At 32.6% G+C, this 19438-nt stretch overlaps 3 protein-coding genes across 4 annotated transcripts; 2 read left to right on the top strand and 1 right to left on the bottom strand.

Moving 5' to 3' along the window:
• Positions 1–353: 353 nt before the first annotated feature.
• On the top strand, positions 354–1825 carry LOC110608873. Its single transcript, XM_021748159.1, has 2 exons — positions 354–1417; positions 1501–1825. The coding sequence occupies exons 1-2, from the start codon at positions 354–356 to the stop codon at positions 1823–1825; spliced, it is 1389 nt and encodes a 462-aa protein (XP_021603851.1).
• A 1125-nt stretch (positions 1826–2950) lies between these two features.
• Positions 2951–5517, top strand: LOC110608874. The gene is made up of 4 exons (XM_021748160.2): positions 2951–3303; positions 3436–3562; positions 3651–4058; positions 4921–5517. Exons 1-4 carry the CDS (start codon positions 2951–2953, stop codon positions 5344–5346), a joined length of 1314 nt encoding a protein of 437 aa, XP_021603852.1. The 3' UTR covers positions 5347–5517.
• Positions 5518–10658: 5141 nt separating this feature from the next.
• On the bottom strand, positions 10659–16131 carry LOC110609605. Of its 2 annotated transcripts, none has more exons than XM_021749309.2 (2): positions 15186–16131; positions 10659–11087 (listed from the first exon to the last, which is right to left on the bottom strand). In XM_021749309.2, the coding sequence occupies exons 1-2, from the start codon at positions 16035–16037 to the stop codon at positions 10959–10961; spliced, it is 981 nt and encodes a 326-aa protein (XP_021605001.1). In that variant the 5' UTR covers positions 16038–16131; the 3' UTR covers positions 10659–10958. The 2 variants fall into 2 exon arrangements, with proteins under 2 accessions (XP_021605001.1, XP_021605000.1); XM_021749308.2 differs by having other exon boundaries at positions 10659–11090; positions 15186–16130.
• Between the last annotated feature and the right edge of the window lie 3307 nt (positions 16132–19438).

Genomic DNA, 19438 nt, shown 5'->3' with positions numbered 1-19438 from the left:
CAGCACCCCATATGAGATGGCATGCTGAACATGAATATGAGGAAGGGGTCATGCATCATCCATCTGATTCTCCCGCATGGAAACACTTCATTGCATGTTATCCATCATTTGGATCAGAGATAAGGAATGTGATGCTTGGATTGTCTACTGATGGATTCCAACCATTTGGACAATCTGGCCAACAGTACTCATCTTGGCCCATCATTATGACACCATATAATCTTCCGCCATGGCTGTGTATGAAGTCATAATATATGTTTCTCACTGTTATAGTTCCGGGCCCAAATAATCCTAAATTTAAAATTGATATATTCTTACAACCCTTAATCGAAGAACTAAAACAATTATGGAACATGGGGGTTGAGACATATGATGTGGATAAGAAGCAAAATTTTCTCATGCGGGTTGCTTTGCTATGGACCATTAGTGACTTTCCTGCTTATGCCATGCTTTCTGGTTGGAGCACTGCAGGAAGGCTTGCATGCCCATATTGTATGGATAACACTGATGCATTTACTTTGCCAAGAGGTGGCAAACAATGTTGGTTTGACAATCATTGTAAATTTTTGAACCATAACCATCCATGGCGGAAGAATAAATCATGGTTTAGAAAAAACAAAGTTGTTACTGAACATGCACCTCTAGTAAGGACTGGAGAGGAAATTTTGCATGAGATAGAAAGTCTGGGATTAATGAGAGTGACAGATCCAGGTTCAAATGTTGTTAATGCTGTTATTAGTAAGACATGTGGATGGAGGAAACGCAGCATATTCTGGGATTTACCTTATTGGAGTTCCTTGCTTATTAGACACAACCTTGATGTAATGCATATTGAAAAGAATTTTTTTGATAACTTGTTCAATACCATTATGAATATAGAGGGTAAAACAAAAGATAATGCAAAAGCAAGAGAAGATATGAGGGAAATATGTCGGCGGCCTGAGTTGGAGGTTAATGCAGAAACTGGCAGGTATCCAAAAGCAATATATGCATTGGACAAACTGGCAAAACAAGTTATTTGTGAATGGATGAAGGGACTCAGATTTCCTGATGGTTATGTGTCTAACATGGCTCGATGTGTCGACATGAACAAGTACAGATTATTTGGAATGAAAAGTCATGATTGTCATATTTTCATGCAAAAGTTGTTGCCTATTGCTTTTCGTGAATTATTATCAATGAGAATGTGGGAAGCAATTACCGAGCTAAGTATTTTCTTTAAGCAACTAACGAGTACGATCTTACGGGAGGAAGATATGCAAAGGCTTGAAGAGGACATTCCGGTTATACTATGCAAATTGGAGCGAATATTTCCTCCGGGTTTCTTCGACTCGATGGAACATCTTCCGGTTCATCTTGCATATGAAGCTCGCATTGGGGGTCCAGTGCAATATCGTTGGATGTATCCTTATGAGCGGTAATAATTAATCACTGCTGCTTCATCAAAATATCAATTATTTATTATGCTTAATTTGTTTGATAATTAATTATGTAATACAGGTACAATGGAATTTTAAAGAAGAATATTAAAAATAAAGCCAAAGTTGAAGGATCAATTGCTAATGCATACTTGGTAGAGGAGGCATCTTCTTTTTGTGCTTACTATTTTGAGTCACATGTTTCTACAAGACATCGACGGGTTCCACGTAATGATGATGGTGGTGTAGTGGAAGATCAGGAGATTGAAGGAAATTTATCAATATTCAAATATCCGGGTAGACCCATAGGTCAATCAAAGAAAAGGATATTGACAAAGGATGAAAGAAATGCAGCTCATTTATATATCCTACTAAATTGTGAAGAAGTTTCACCATTTATCAAGTAAGCACAATTCACCGCCAAATTATAAATTTAATAGTCTTCTAAAATGCATATATATTCATGAAAATAACCAAAGTTGTATAATTTCTCCTAATGCAAGATTATATATTGAGGAACTACAGAGGATATCACCTAACATTACCGATGGAGAGGTAGACATCACATTGGAGAATAACTTTCCCACATGGTTCAGAGCATACGTAAGCTTTATAATACTTGCAATAATACGCTGAATTTGGTGAATGAATCAAAATTAATTTTATATGTTCACTTTTTGTAATAGGTACATGAACCAACCAATACAGTGAACAATCCTCTAATCCAAGATTTAGCCAAAGGACCTCTAAATACAGTGAATGTGTACACAGGATACTATGTAAATGGATACAAATTTCACACTGAGGGACGAAGTGCTAATCGAATGACGGTGAATTGTGGTGTATGCATTAAAGGAACGAACTATAGTGATCAATCAAGTGATTACTATGGTAAGTTGATAGAGGTTTTTGAAGTAGAATACTCGGCTTTACCTATGAAGCGGACAGTTCTATTCCACTGTGAATGGTTTGATCCTACCCCAAATGTTGGAGTGAAAATTCATTTAATGTATAATATTGTGGATGTAAATCAAAGAAGGAGATTTCATAAGTATGAGCCATTTGTTTTGGCTAGCCAGGCACAACAAGTTTATTACATTCCTTATCCTTCTTTAAGACGAGCAAGGTCTGATTGGCAATCTGTGATAAAAATTAAAGCTAGGGCAGTGATTGAATTACCAAATATTGTTGTACCAGCGACAGCGTCAACAACAGATGCATTTCAAGAAGATACTGTAACTTTGCAGCCTTTAGTCTTAAATGAGGAAGGATTACCTGAGACATTAAATGATCCAGCGGGTGGTGAAGTGTTTATTTCAGAATTAGTTGAAGAAGAAGAAGAAGATGAAGAGACATATCATTATTCAACTTCAGACAATGACGAATATTACTTAGATTAGTCAACTCTAAGCTATGTAGTAAACTTTTTTGCTCTAATTATCTTTTTTATTATTGTTGATTATTTTTAATTTTACAACATATTAATCTCCTTTTGTGCAGATAGAGTGATCGTGGTGTTTTTTTGTGCAGATATGGCCAGGGGTAGAGGTAAAGAGGATGCACGTAATGCTGATCGTGGTGTTTTGACGGGTACAGGTAGAGGCCGAGGCCGAGGTGATCCAGAAATTGTTCGTGGTCGCGGCACTATAGCCACTGCACCTTCTTCAGCTGACTTTAGAGCCCCTGCACTAACTCCAACAACCCCTGTATCATACTCAGCCCCTACAGCCCCTCCACTTGCTCCAGTTGCCCCCACTGCACCAAATTCTTCAGGTTCTGTTCCTGGATCGAGTGGTAGTCGATCTGCATCGGGCATGGGAGATCACTTGTATACGTCCTCATCATATGCTACTAGGACCTATTGTTATGTGAATGCAAGCGGAAAGTAAGTATAATGTATAACATTACTTATCATTGTATTTGATATATTTGTTATCAATTTTCATTTTGTTTAATTATTTACAAATGATTATATTGAATATTTATAAATTATGCTCGTATTATTAAACTATTACAGTCTTATGCCTTCTGAGAAGACATCTGGTGCCTGCACCAAGATTTTTCAAAAGTACAATGTCGAGGAGGGTTCTTCCTGGAAGAATATCCAACAATCCACAAAAGATTTTTATTTCAGAGAGTTTGAGGTACGCAATATATTATGCATTCTAACAAAGATAAAATGTCTTATAATATATGTTGTATTATACATGTGTCTTTTAAATTAATTTACAGAAAGAATTTCACTGGGATGAGGGAAGTGCTGCAATAGTGAGGAAGGCATGGAATAAAAAAGCAGCTACCCGATACAAAGACTTTCTGACAAATGAAAAGAAGAAAAAAAAGAGGAGTGCTTATATATCAACTGAAGTTTGGGATAAATGGAATTTAGATTGGAGTACTCCAGAGTATGTAGCAAAGTCAATGAAGTACTCAAAGAACCGCCTAACAGAGAAGGGAGGTGAAGGAGCTGGTCCTTCTACACATACAGGTGGGTCCATAACACATGAGGAGCATGCTAGACGCATACAAAATGCTAACACAGACAAAGTTCCTCCAACAGCAGCTGAGTTGTTTCTCCACACCCATACAAAAAAGAGTGATCGCAACAAATTTGTTGATAAACGAGCTGAAATTGTTTATGTAAGTTTCTATATAAACAAGTTGACTTTCTAAGTAATATCTTGCAAGTATGATTTTGATGTCTATGTGATTTATTTTTAGTTGTGTGATTGATTTTGAGTTGTTGATTGATATTGAATTGTGTTATTGATTTTCAATTGCAAGTATGATTATAATATGTAGGTGATTCTCACAAGGAAATTGTATATGATTCTCAGTTGTTGATTGATTTTCAGTTGTGTGATTGATTTTCAATTGCAATTATGATTCTGATATGTAGGTGATTCTCACAAAGAAATTGTTTATGATTCTCAGTTGTGTGATTGATTTTGAGTTGTTGATTGATTTTGAGTTGTGTGATTGATTTTCAGTTGCAAGTATGATTCTGAAATCTAGGTGATTATCACTTAGAAATTGTTTATGATTCTCAGTTGTGTGATTGATTTTGAGTTGTTGATTGATTTTGAGTTGTGTGATTGATTTTCAGTTGCAAGTATGATTCTGATATTTAGGTGATTATCCCAAGAAAATTGTTTATGATTCTCAGTTGTGTGATTGTTTTTGAGTTGTTGATTGATTTTGAGTTGTGTGATTAATTTTCAGTTGCAAGTATGATTCTGATATCTAGGTGATTCTCACAAGGAAATTATTTATGATTCTCAGTTGTGTGATTAATTTTGAGTTGTTTTATTGATTTTCAGTTGCAAGTATGATTCTGATATCTAGGTGATTCTAAGTTGTGTGATTCATTTTTCTATTATCATATCTTGCAAGTATTGTAAATGTGATATATTGCAGGTATTATAATTGTCATATCTTGTAGGTATTAGTATTTTTTCTTACTTTAGTATTCAAATTGAACTGTTATTCTGTGATTTTCTAGGAAAATTATTTGAAGCTAAAAGAACAACATTCAAGCCAGAATGTGGGATCAGATCATGTGGAAGGAGATGGAGGAACTATTAATGAGGATCAATTATTCATTACTGCAGCAGGAGGATGGCAAGGAAGTCGAGTTTATGGTTTAGGTAGTGCTGCCTCTTCTGCCTTCTCTCAAACAGGAACTGTGGGAAAAACAACAGATGTTCCATCATCCCAATCACCAGAATGGAAGAAGGAAATTGAAGCAAAGTTTGAAGAGAAGTATAATAGTTTGCAGAAAATTGTAGAAGACCAAAGTCAGATAATAGCTCAAATGCGTGATGAACTACAGGCAACGAGGATGGGACAGCAGTCTTCCTCATTGATGCCATCAACATCTGATATGCCTCCAGCTCAAAGATCCCCTGGTGATTCACATATAGATTAGCATGATATCATTTCTCACTGACTTTAACAATATATTTTATGATATGAATTTGATACTATTTGGATTAATTATGTATTTTGAGATATTTTAAGTTTCATAGTCTTGAACTATAGTAATGTTTTGGATTTTTAGATTGCAGAATTATGAAATGAAGTTGATGTTTATATATTATCTTTGATGTTTTATGTATTGGAATGTGTGTACATATTGATATTTTAGCAGGTTTATGAATTTATTGGAAAAATGATATGAATCAAATTTAAAAGCATTTATTAGTGACTAATCAGCTACAAAAGCAAATTAAATAATAAATATATATTTGATTTTACTATTAATTTGCGACGAAATAGCGACCAAATTAGCGACCAAAACAGCGACCATTTTGCGACTAAAAATTAACGACCAATTCACTTCTATACAGCGACTAAATTCTCAAGAAATAGCGACTAAAACAGCGACCATTTCGCGACCAAAAATTAACGACCAATTTACTTCCACACAGCGACTAAATGTTCTTCCTTGAGGCGATCAAATAACAACGAAATAGCGACCAAATTAGCGACCAAAATAGCGACCATTTCGCGACAAAAAATTAATGATCAATTTACTTCCATACAGCGACTAAATAGTCTTCCTTGAGGCGATCAAATAATAACGAAATAGCGACCAAATTAGCGACCGAAACAGCAACCATTTAGCGACCACATTATAGCGACCACATCAGCGACCATTTAGCGACCAACTTATAGCGACCAAATCAGCTACCATTTAGCGACCAAATGATAGCGACCATGTAGCGACCAAATTTTGACGACTGATTTTCAACCATGACACCAAATTAGCGACCAAAAAATGGTCGCTGAATGGTCGCTATTTTAGCTACCAATTTTCAGATTGTCGCAAAACAATTAGCGACTGGCCAAACACCGACCACTTTTTTTGGTCGCTAAATGGTCGCTATTTCGTAATAGCGACCAAATCTGTCTTTTTAGCGACCAAAATTTTGGTCGCTAAATCACTGTTTTTTTGTAGTGTGCATTTATGACCTGGTATAAATTTATCATCACACCAAAAATACAATCCCTTTGCTCTTTTTTCATCCATCTCTTTACTGATAAGTAAAGGTTTATTGGTTTTATTGAAAGTGTTTGGTTGGCTTTTGGAGTTATTTGGTGGATTAGGATTCTGAGTTTTTGGAAAGATAGTTAGCTTGTTAATAGAGAAAGTAGAAGGTGTAAGAGAGAGGTTTTTGATAGTTGGTGTTTGAAGTTGCAATGAACAATGGTCTGTTGGGCTTAGGTTTTTGTTGCATAGCTGCTAGGGATAGTTCTTGAAGTTTAGCAAGGGAATAAGCTTCCACTAGGGTTCTAAGTTTGAACACTCTAACAGTCATCTGGATACCATCATTCAACTTAAATAAGAAAAAACTCAAGGATTGTTTTTCATTTATACCTACCTTAGGATGGATCCTATCAAATACATTCATATACTCCTGCAAAGACTATGTCTGCTTTAGGTTCCTAAAACTAGCAATGGGGTCATCATAAGCTTGACTTCCAAATCTGTCACTTAAGGCATTCACATAATTATCCAAGTCTGAAAATGTAGCATCACCATGCATTTAGATAAATCCCTAATGCCATTGTAATACTATCTCTTCAAGATGGATTGCAACTACTTTTACTCTGTTTTCCCTAGTAATCTTCCTCATCTTAAAAAAGTATTCAAATCTCAATAGCCAGCCTTCTAGCCCTTTTCCCCCAAACTTACGAAACTCTAGTTTGGAGTTGCTACCCCGTTCCGCTCACTATCTTTGATGTTCTCATTTTGTTCCATAGGTTCCTTATTCTTGGAACCACTCGACTGCGGTTCACTTCTATTGTTTTCTACGACCAGATTCTTAAGCTCAACCATCATTTCTTACAAATGGGTCTCTAGCTTGGTCTCTCGTCTACACTCAGACTTCAACACTAAGTTAGCCATTTTCTTCCTTCATTCTTATGATCTAGTACATTCTACCATGGCCGAGGACGAACAGCTCTAATGCCAATGATATACACAGAAATAGAGAAGAACAAATAATAAGAGAATTTAGAGAAAACATCTCTCAAATGTCTATATTCAATATCAATGTAATTACAGAAAGATTATTTCTGCATACTATATAGTTAATACTATTTCTTCCCTAACAGGTTTTCCAATCCCAATGTAACGGCTCCAATGACATGACCAAATGAGTTATCATTCTATTGTAACCAACCAGTTGGCAGATTCTTCTTACACACACCGTTGCACTAAACCCTCCATACCTCTACGCACCGTTTCATCAACTTCCTTCGTTTATTTACTAAAATACATCGTATCATTAACGCTCTATTTACTTGTATGCAAAAAAATTTTTTAAAGAAATAATTATTCAAGAGAATAATATATTTTCTATTGTTTGGTTACATTTTAAATAATGAAAAATGTGTTGGTAAGACTTTTATATAAAATATCCATTAATGTTGATAAAATTATCAGTCTGAAAAATCATTTTCATCTTTTAAAAAAAAAAATAATTTTTTTTTTAAGCTTACCTAAGTGGTCGTGCCAACCTCATATGTGAGCTTGGACTATAAAAAAAAAATTAATATCAAAACTGATTGTTTAAATAATGAACCTAATAATTAAATATGGATTTATAGATCGATTTGGCCTTTAGAAAATAGAGATAAAGAATAAATAATACTTGTTAGTTTTTGGAAGGGTAGATATATACAAGGGCACAAAGGCTATTTATAATGGCTCAAACTCATAATCTTCAGATTACAAATAGATATATTCCAAATTCACTTTATGCTAACTTATCGGTTTTGAATTGGTGTATCAACGCATTCTTAAAAAATAAAATAAAAATAAAAATATAAGTGAAAATGGAAGCGCAGGTTATTTTTTTGAAATATAATAATAATTAATTATTGATTACCAATATTTAACTATATTATATAAAATTATATTATAAAAAATACTTTAATCTTTATATTTTTATTATAAAGACCATAATATATATTTTATAATTTAATTCTGTAGCAAAGTATTAAAATTATAATATTATAGTATTATATATAAAAAATTTAAATAAATAATTAGTCCAATCAATTTCTAATTTATTATTTATATATATAAATTAATTTATAGCAATAAAATTTAGAAAAAATATAATATAAAGTTATATTATAAAAAACACTTCAATGTTTATATTTTTTTATAAATATACAGATAATAATATATATTTTATAATTTAATTTTATAATAAATATTAAAATTATGATATTATAATATTATATACAAAAAATTTAAATATATAATCAGCTCAATCAATCTTTAATTTATACATATATAAAATAATTTATAACAATAAAATTTAAAAAAATATAAATTAAAATAAAAAAAATCATGTTTTCACTCCGACTCTTAATGAAAAATAATTAATAAAAATATAATATTATAATTAGGAAATAGACCATTAAATTTTTTATTTGGATGAAACAAAGAAAATTAGAAATTAGAAATATTAATAGATAAAAAAGAAATTTTATTTTTAAAAATTTTATTCGTGATATATAATTTTTTTTCTTTCCTGAATTATTTTCAATAGTGATAATTGTTTTTTCAAATTCATTTTTCCTGAAAGTGTATCTGAAAATTTTATTTTATTTTAATAGTATTTATATACAATAATATTATAAAAATAAAAACTAATCTATATAAGAGTAATGGTAGAGTTATTTGATGAAATTATCTAATCTAGACATTATAAATATTAAAATGGTAAATCTTATTATATTTCATAATTAATTTTAAATTAAAAATTTTAAGTAATTGTAAAAAAAAAATTCTTCAACTAAAAGCACTCAACTATGATTAACCATTAATATGAGAAATTAGAACATCACAAAGATGGGAAGGAGGAGAATTTAAATAGATTTAAAGTGTTCCCTCCTTTGTATATTTATATATTATAAATTTAATGAAAGTAATGATTATTAAAAAATAGTTCATATAAACACGATAAATAATATGATTCAACTTTATAATTATAATTATAATAAAATTAAAAACAGATTTTATCACTTAAAATTAAAAAATCACGCTATAATAGTGAAAAATCTTCAAATTTTAAATTTTTATATTCAATAGACAAAATAAAAACAATCCTTTTGATCTTTTTCTCCCTTATAAATAAAGCAGGAAAAATCTAGAAACAATATATATTTATTTAATCAATTTATAAATACATTTTTATTTTATTATTTTAAAAAATTTACTATTTAATTTTTGTGATATAATTTTAATTTTAAAAAATAAAATATCTCAAAATTTAAAAAAAAAATTATTAATTAATTCTTTTATTAGTTTTAGTTATTATATATTTATTATTTAATTTTTATAATGTGAAAATTTTTATTAATTAATCTTTTAGTTTTATTAAGATATTTATTAATTATTTTTTTGTATCAAGTATATTTTAGATTTTTTTTAAGAAAATTTTTAATATCTATAATATAGAAAAATTTATTAATTAATTTTTAATTTTAAAAAATATATTAAAATATTTTTAAATATTAAAAATATTTGACAAAAAATATAGTAATTAATTTTACATTAGTTTTAACCTATAAATATTTTATTATTTAAGCATGTAGTATGAGATAAGTAATTAGTTAACCCTTCAATTTTATAAAAATATTTATTAATTGATTTTTTTCATATTAAAAACATTTAAATTGTTTTTTATAATATATAATTTTTAAAATTAATAAAAAATTAATTAATAAATTTTTTAAAAATATTTAAAATATTTTAATATATTTTTTAAAAAATTAATAGACTAATTAATAAATTTTCTTATAAAATAAAAATTAAATAATATTTTTTTCTTTTACAACTAAATAAAATTGAATGATTAAAATTAATATGAAACTAACTAATGCATTTCCCTTTTAACACAGAAATTAAATAGTAGTTTTTCCTAATTATAATATCATAGATTTTGCAAAAACAATTTATTATTATTTTTTATACATAACTATTTATAAAACTATTTATATCCTCATTTTATTATTAATATTCTATTTAAAATACTTATTTTTATATAAAAATTTATGAACTTATTTTGTTACAAATAGTTTTTAAAAAAATCGTTTTTAAATTAAAAAAAAAAGTTATTTTTAGTTTTGAAAAAATGAAAAAGAGATATCCTACCGTATTACACAATTTTCTTGAAACCATTTTTCACATTCAAGTTATACAAACGAACGGAGTCCAAGTAGAATAGAAATTTACTACATTATCATTACATTCCATTTCTTTCAAAGTACAAACCTTACAATGCTGATTACACGACATGACGAGAAGAGGTGAGGGAAGTAGCTCAGAACAATACAGGACACCATCTTTGACCTTATACAATATCCCCATCTGGCATTTATACACGCATTTAAACAAGTTCATAGAGAGAAGGAAATTTAAAACATTCGGATTACTTACAGAGAAAAGAAATATGAACATTAAATCCCAAATATGTTCACATAATGCTTCTCCATTAACCCTTCTCCATAACAATATCTTTATCTCAGAGTCATCATAGGCCATGAATTTACCCCTGATGAAGGTAATAGTGGTCGTACTATGGGTACCCGTCTCACAACCGAAAATGCTTCATTAAGGCGTCCAGCACGACTCACAAACTGAGACACCTTCTGCAGACAGATCAAAACATGAAATTATTACTGGACATAAGTGTTATCTGTCGATTTAAGTAGCTACTGCTTACCAAATTCCCACTAAACACAAGTTAATTTTCAACAGTTAAAAAATTGTATTAAAGTTAAAAGAGAACAAATCATATCTTCTAGAGCGTACACTAAAAGATTAATATTGTTGTTCCTGTGTCTACTTGGATTCGAGATCTAGTTGGGAAACAAACACAACTGAAAAATTATTAATTTATTATCACCCACAAGAATGCCTGATGCCTATGTTAATCATATTGAACGAGTAGTAAAATGCACAAACAGTGCAGGTATATTCAAAGTGAACGGATGCTTATCATGTGACTTTGACATAGCAGCAAAGGCATAAATGCACTCCAATACACAAGGTTCTTGGGGCATAGGAGTGCAGGCACACATCTGGGGAATTCAAAGCACACATTTATTGATGTCAGTGGAATACTAATATATAAATATATAGGTTCCAGGCCGTATGTATTACCTAATTGGATGCAATAGCATCCAACACCATAATGATGACCATTAAAACTAGTATAACATAAATCATTTTCCGTCACATAGTATAGGACGAAGTAAATAATTTGATCAAGTAATTGGGCATTTTGAGAAAAGTTAGATGATTTCATAAAGCAGTTCTCCAGTTGGAAGTTAATTACACAGCTGGTAATCAGTTAACAAATAGCTATATGAAATGAGAGCAATACCTGTAGAGAAGCATTCTGATTTTGAATAGAGAAATACTTCCCTCATTATCTCTTCCCTCTTTTCCCTCATTACTACTTTTCACACTAGAATATAAGAACTAAGAAAATAGAAAATACCAAGCACTTCTGAGCAAAAAAACATATTGTAATATCAAAGCACTACTCTGCACCCTTTTCATAGAAAACTCAATGGTAAGTGGTAGAACTCATTATCATTGGCTGAAAATACATTGTTCTGCTTCCTTTTAATGTGAAATTATGTCCTCAACACCTTCTTGCTTTCATTTACACTTTTTTTCAGTCATTTCGTCATGTATATCTGTAACAGAGAAGCACTAAACCTAGGAGCACTCATGCAAGCACAGCTAGGACGGAGATAAACAGCTTCAATTTAGGATTACAATGGGCAACATATCATCATGAGATATTCAGCTTTTTACAATTTATACTATGCAATTATACTTATTCATTGACATGGATACTATCATATTATCATTTAAATGCCAAAAACCAAAACACTAACACATAAAGTAAAAATCAACCGAAAACATTAAGCAAGACCACCTAAGTAGCAATAAAAGAACATTCCTTAGAATTCCAAGGTCCATGCCTAAGCACTTGTATAAGGAGCCTAACTGAATGCCTAGGCACAACAAATATTATAGATGGAAGGAGCCTGGCCTAAGCCCACCAACAACACTTGGCCTCACCATGCTCATGTGAATCTGGAGCCTAGACACACTTTTGATCACTATAAACTATTAGCAGCAAATTCTCAAAGTTTCTGCATGCAAGACTGCAACTAATCATTCAAATAGAATCTTCTGATATGTATGCATTTAAAGACAAAAAAATTTAACATGTAATAGAAGATTTACCTGCCACATCTATAATGGAAATATTGAAAAACATAATCTACCAACATCCTGATGCTCTGCTACGAGGATTCTAATTATCCCCACTTTCCATAAGTTAAAATAAAACTATTTGATCACTCAAATACATGTTTGGGGGGAGAGAGATAGAGAGCAAGAGGAGGGGGGTAAACTTATTATCTCAAATAAATATCAATAAGTTATTGAACAACACAGATAGCTATATGGATTCTGTAAGAATATGAGCAAGCACTGTGTCAACAATTTAAATTTGATAAATCAGCAGTCGCCTTCAATAGCAGTATCAATAGATGCAAGGGATCATGTTATGACCATCCTGAGTGTGAGAGATTGATAATGAACAATAACTGGGTTTGCCTACTCCTACCAAGTGGTCAGAAAATTTCATTTTCAAATCAGTTAGTATGCAGAAAAAAAAAATCAAGAATGGAAAGAAAAGACATTGGGAGCAAAGGAGGTTTTATTAAATGTATAGCCCACAAAATTTTAGTTAAACACATCCACCTTTTACTGCCTCAGAACCCAGATGATATAATTAGGCTAAATTGTACTTTAGTCCCTGAGTTTTAGCATAATTAATGGATAGGTCTCTGCATTTTCAAAACCAAACACTTAAATCTCTCTATAATCATCCGTCCAAACTCCAATTATTTCATCCATTTCTTGCTGTTAAAAGCATGGAAATGTCTTTATTGCTCCTTTCTAAATTAAAAATGTTAAGAAGCTAGAATTCCATTCATTTTCTCTCATTTATTAAAATTTAAACTCTTAGGTAATCATTTCTCATTGGAAAAAACATTTAAATCCCTACTAACTTTGTCCAGACATTTACAACTTCAACTATTAAGTGGTACTAAGTAGCCTTTAAATGGGTTGTAGACTTCTACAAAAATATTTAAGGAAGAAAATTGTATTTTCAGAAGTTTGACTATCCATTAACTTTGTACTAACACCTACAATGGATGGAAGGATTATGGTTTTGAGCGGAGTGAATATAGAGAAATTTAAGGATTTGATTTTTAAAAATATAAAGACTGATCCATTAAATATGCTAAAACTCAGGGATTAAAGTGTCATTTACCCAAGATGAAATGTTCCACTCACAATGATAGGGATTTAAGTATTTGAAATTTTTTTTTTTTTCCATGACCCATTGACTAACAAAATTATGGATGAAAAGGCCACTAATTTAGACGGAATGATTATAGAGTGATTTAAGTGTTCAATTTTAGAAATATTGGGATCAATTCCTTAATTTTCGCTAAAACTCAAGACATTTACTGATACAACTAAATCAGCAATATAGAGATTTTGACAGGGCCAGCAGAAAAATGAATGGAAAATTCATTACTTAAGCTGGACCAAAAAATTTGTGCATCCAAAACAGTTTGAGAACCGGAATTTGGAATTTCCATATTTATATCCTTTATTTTGGCCCTTCTAGTAAAAATAGCTTGCAGGTGGTTAAAAATTCTTTTTACTTTCTTTGATAGCAGAAGTGTATAAAACACGTTACTCCCCTAGTGAAGATTCCCTTATTGCAAATGTTGGATTAATCCAAGCTACATCTGGCACAGCAAGGGATTTATTGAAGCAAGGGATAGGATGTGAGGAATATTAGTATTTAAACTTTGTTGTAACGAAAGGACTCCCACTCCACCACATTAACAGAAACAAAAACACGTCACATGTGTTAAAATGCCGTAGCAGCTGATTATAACACAGTTTTGGAAGACTGAGATGCGGAACCTAGCTGATGACAAAACTTGCTTTAGTTTTAGTGTTTTTACCGGTTGATGTTAAGATTCCTCTTAGCTTTCAAACACCTACTGTATTATGGTTTGACACCTTGCAAAGGATTAATGATCTTGATTGATATGGAAATAGTATAAATCCTCGGTTTCTCCCACCCTAATAGAAATTAAACCAAATAAGAAAATATAATTTGGTCATCACTTGGTCGCCAAACAATTAAAATGCATTACTTGGCTCTCAATCTTGACTATCCTATCATATTCTGTTCTTAACTTTACTGAAACTACAATCCACATACCTTATAGATTCCTTGCTCTGAAACCTTTCTATGCAAGAAAATTTTCTTACTTCCAACTAGACAATCTCTTCATTGCATACCTATATATTCAAAAATTTCTAATTTGGCCAGTTCTGAAGGATAGGAGCATAAGTAGAGGCATCCAACGTCCTTTAAGGCCCATCCAAAGGAAGAAAAAAAAATCATGTGATAAAGGTATGCCAAAATCGAAAATCTTTGAAAAAAAGTTCTAAAAAAAATCATAAAATAGAGTTAAAGTTAGTGCAGTGCATGAACTTTGGCAACAACGAAGAAATTGTCCTATCTGGATATCTTGCAGATACTACTAATAATAGCTCATACTCACAATTAGAAATTAACCATAATGTCAACAATTTAAATCCCAGATTAAATATAAACAATGACTGACCTTATCATCAACAGTAACCTTAAGTGGCAAGCTCCTTGTCTTGCGCTTCATCTTGTACAATCTCCGTCCCAGGATAACAAATCCCATTACAGCTGCAGCCATGGAGAAAGACCAAACCGGACCGACCCTAAAAAGACAATATTTCAATAATTCAAAAGGAACCTTCCACCACACTGTCTTCCTGTTCTCCTCATTACCAACAGGTTTTCTTTCTCCAGCTGCAACAACGTTAGAACTTTCCTCTTTGGGCGCATTTTCAGTGTTGGACTCACCCATAAACTCAGAACCCTCATTCACCTTCCCAATATCACCAAAAACCAGGTACTCACCACTTGAATCAGGCAAGAACTTCTCATCAAAGCTTATTTCATTTTTACTCACCATATTACTAAAATTACCCTCAGGAGACTCAAATTTCCCTTCCTTGCCATCTTTACCTTCAATTTCTCTAATCCCTTCAAAACCAACTTCGGTTTTCACGTTTTCCACAATACCCAATTCGTTTTTCACATCAGAATCACTAAATTTCCTCTCATCAGACCGATCACTACCCGAATCGGACCAGAACTCGCCCGAATTCCTCCTCTGATACCGAGGTTCCGGCCCAGGATCAATCCAACTGGGATTATCAGACTCCACAGAACCCTCTTCACTGGCATCAACAACAGTTTTGGCATAACGGCTATCATTATCAAGGGAGAAGTAATCTAACTTGAGCACACCTTCAGAATCAGCCTCAATTTCATCCAAAGTCCTGGAATTATTGGGGGAATTTGGCGAATTAATCAGGTCAGCGTCCGAGTTGACTAGGACCTCCCAGTCTTGAAACTCAGCTGAAGACTCTCCTGCCATGATTGCCTCGTGTTGGTGGATCAGAAGCGAAGAATCAATCGACCCTGAAATGGAAGAAAGAAATGTGAACCCAATAAGAGGAAAGGGAAGCTAAGCGCAGAGGCAGGTCCTTAATAGGTAACCCTACACAGTTAATTGGTCCCCACATTATATTATTTTAATGATTTTAATTTACTTTTCGACACCTATGCTCTGATCAGCTATACTAATTACATCCTCTTAACAGCTACGTGGCCTAATTCAGTTGACTAAGAGTCATAGTGCTACTAATAAGATCTATTAACCTTCTAGCTTTTTTATTTTTGAAAAAAAAATTTAAATTTACATCTAAAATATCAAGTAAAATGAAAACATTCACACAAAAAAAAATAAATTTAATATTTTAATTTATATTATATACTTCAGTGATAAATTTTATTTTATTTTTTTATAGAAAGGGAAGATTTTGAAATTGATATACAAGCCATTGTCAATTACTCTAAGTGGAGTTCAGCCTCTATACAGTTGGAATACAAAAAAAAAAGAAAAATTTAACTTTTGGGTAAACGGTATAATCTCTAATTAATAAAATTTATAATTTAATTTCAATACTTTTAATATTAAATAATTTATTTTTTAAATTTTTTATTTTATTAATAAAAATTCTTCTATTAAATTTACTATTATCCAATTGTTAATTGATTAAATTATTATAAATATTAAAATTATAAATTAAATTGTCATAAACTATTTAAGTTAAAAGAAATTAAATTATTATAAAAATAAAATTCGAAAAAATAAATTGTTATAATTGAATAATAAATTATAATATAATGATTATTTTATTAACATAATAAAATTTTAGATATTAAATTATTTCTAGCAACTTAACCGTGAGTTTTGTTAAAATTTCAAAAACTATCTTATAAATTACCAAACTTTTCAAATATTACATCAAAAAGGTGGTCTTATTTGGTAACTTACAACTAAATTATTATGGTTTTAAAATATTTTTTATTTAGTAACGCAGAAACTAAGCTAATGACATGGTCGAAATGAAACTGTGTTGTAATTGGTTTAACCTACAAGAAATAGTACGTGAGGTGGTGGGTATCCATAGCAACCATTCTGACGCTAAAGTCAATAAGTTGAAGAGAATGACAAGTATAATGTTTAGAATTCGAATGTAGTTGTATGTGAGAATAACATATTTTTGCCTCTGTGATAGTTATCTTTTTGTATTGTAAGAAAATGAAGATAAATATAAAATTTCCTGATAATCCGACGATGATGTGGCCTGTTTGTTGATTAGAAATCTTCACCGGTTAATTGGTTGGGAATTTCGTGATTGCAGACATAAATGGGATCTGCTAGATTATAGCTGTTAACGATAACTTTCTTATGGAGCCTCGTCTTAAAGTTGAGAGGGTGGATTTGTCTGACTTGAGGCTGACCTGTCTTGAAACCAAACTGAAGCATCCGAGTTTTTTTTTTACGGGTGGAATCGCGTATAGGTTTATCAGATCCTTAGCCATGTCTTATAGAGACAGCTCACTGCCTACTTTGGGCTAGTCTTATGTAATATCAGAGGTCCTCCCACTGGTCTTTGATTCTTTAGATTCAAAAGTGATAGCTATCTTCATGATCTCAGACTAAGCGCGCGGCGTCTTTACTTTCTTCTTATTTGCCCTGCCGACTAGTCAGGTCTATGATTTTGTCTAGTAAAAATTGATCCGAGTGATATAGTAATGTCTTGACAAGTTTTTGAGCTTTCTCTAGCACCAACCAGCCTTGGGAATCATCTGAACATTTTTTAGCCCTTGCAAGCTCCTTGGCCTTTTCCAGCCCTATCGAGCTTCCATATATTTTTCAGCCTTAACAAGCTTCCAAGCATTTTCTAGCCCTTGCAAGCTCCTTTCACTCGAGCTTTTGAGCATTTTTTTTCAACCTTGACGGGCTTCTGGGCATTCTCCAACGAATGTAATACCCGGCTAGATCCCGGCATCGGAATCCCTACCTTCCGGCGGAATCTCTGTTGGAATCTGGAATTTTGATGATGCCAGAGTCTTCTAGAGAGGTAAAATATGGTTTCTAAAATGTTTTTACTGATTTCATGGTTTTAAATGAAAAAGATTTGAGTTTTGAAAAGAAAAGACCAAGGAGGCAATTGCCAGGTTCGGCCGCCGAAAGTGAAGTTAGGCCGCCGAACATGAAAAGGTTTCGGGAGTGCCTTTGGCCTCCGAAAGCCTTGTTTGAATGAACCAAGGTTCGGCCGCCGAACATGCATGAGTTTAGGGGGCACGTTAGGCTGCCGAAGGTGGTTCAGCAGGCCAATTATAAAGAGCCCTCAGATCGGAAATGGGCGAGTTTTCTCCCCATTCTCGAGCTCAGGTGAGTTTTTGCCCTCCTTTGGTCATTTTCATGTTTTCTCTACCCATCCCTCTAGTTTTTCATGAGATCTACCCTTGCTTTAAAGTTTTGAAGCCTAAATAGAAGTTTTGGAGTTTGGAGGCTTTTGGAGTTTGGATCCTCCACACCTCCGAGTTAGGGATCGCACCACCCTCGATCTTCAAGAGGTAAGTGTAGATCCTTACCTTCCTAGTGTTTTAAATGAAGTTTTAAGTAAGTTTATGGGAGTTTTAATGGGTAGATATGCATGTTTAGGTTTATGAGGGTTTTATGCCCAATGTATGTTTATGCCTGGTTATGTGATGTTATGTTGAATGTTTAAGCTAGTTTATGCATGTGGGAGAGTGTATGCATGATTGGGAAAGAGCAAGTGAGCTTATGGGTTGTTTTGATGGTTTTGGCCTATGTGGGTCATAAGCTATCCATGTATGCTTTTGATGTTGTTTTTGGAGTTTAAGCAAGTTGTTAAGCTCCTTTGTGCATGGTTAAGAGTTTGTGCATGTGTTGAGAAGTTTGGTGCTTGTTTTGGGGGTGTTTGAAATGGTTTGGGAGGCTGTTGATGCATGAGGCTGAGTTCTGGACGAACTCAGGTTCGGCCGCCGAACCTGCCTATGGATGCATGGTTTTGGCCGCCAAACCTTGCCCCCGAAAGTTGTGTTTCAGAGCTGAAGCAGACTTTCGGTTGCCGAAGGTGATGTTCGGCCGCCGAAAGTGCCGCCGAAAGTGCCCTGTCCAGCCTTTTCATGAGTGTTCTGTATGCATGTTTCCTTGATGCTTTAAGGGGTTTTTGGGGAGTTGTTTATGAGTTGTTTAAGGTGTGTTTGGCACCTCACTAGAGTCCACCTGTGTAGGATCGGACCCGAGGAACCGAGGTGTTTAGCAGTGTCAGCCGTTTCAGAGTCGGCCCAGAACTAGTCAGAAGTGAGTGGAACTAAACCTAATGCTTTAAATTAAGAAATTAAATGCTTTTAGAGCATGACCCATGCATCATAAATGCCATGATATGTATTAGG

The sequence above is a fragment of the Manihot esculenta genome, chromosome 2 (assembly GCF_001659605.2).
Source record: "Manihot esculenta cultivar AM560-2 chromosome 2, M.esculenta_v8, whole genome shotgun sequence".
Taxonomy (NCBI): Eukaryota; Viridiplantae; Streptophyta; class Magnoliopsida; order Malpighiales; family Euphorbiaceae; genus Manihot; species Manihot esculenta.
Note: the sequence above shows the minus strand (reverse complement) of the source record. Positions and strands in the feature narration are given on the sequence as shown.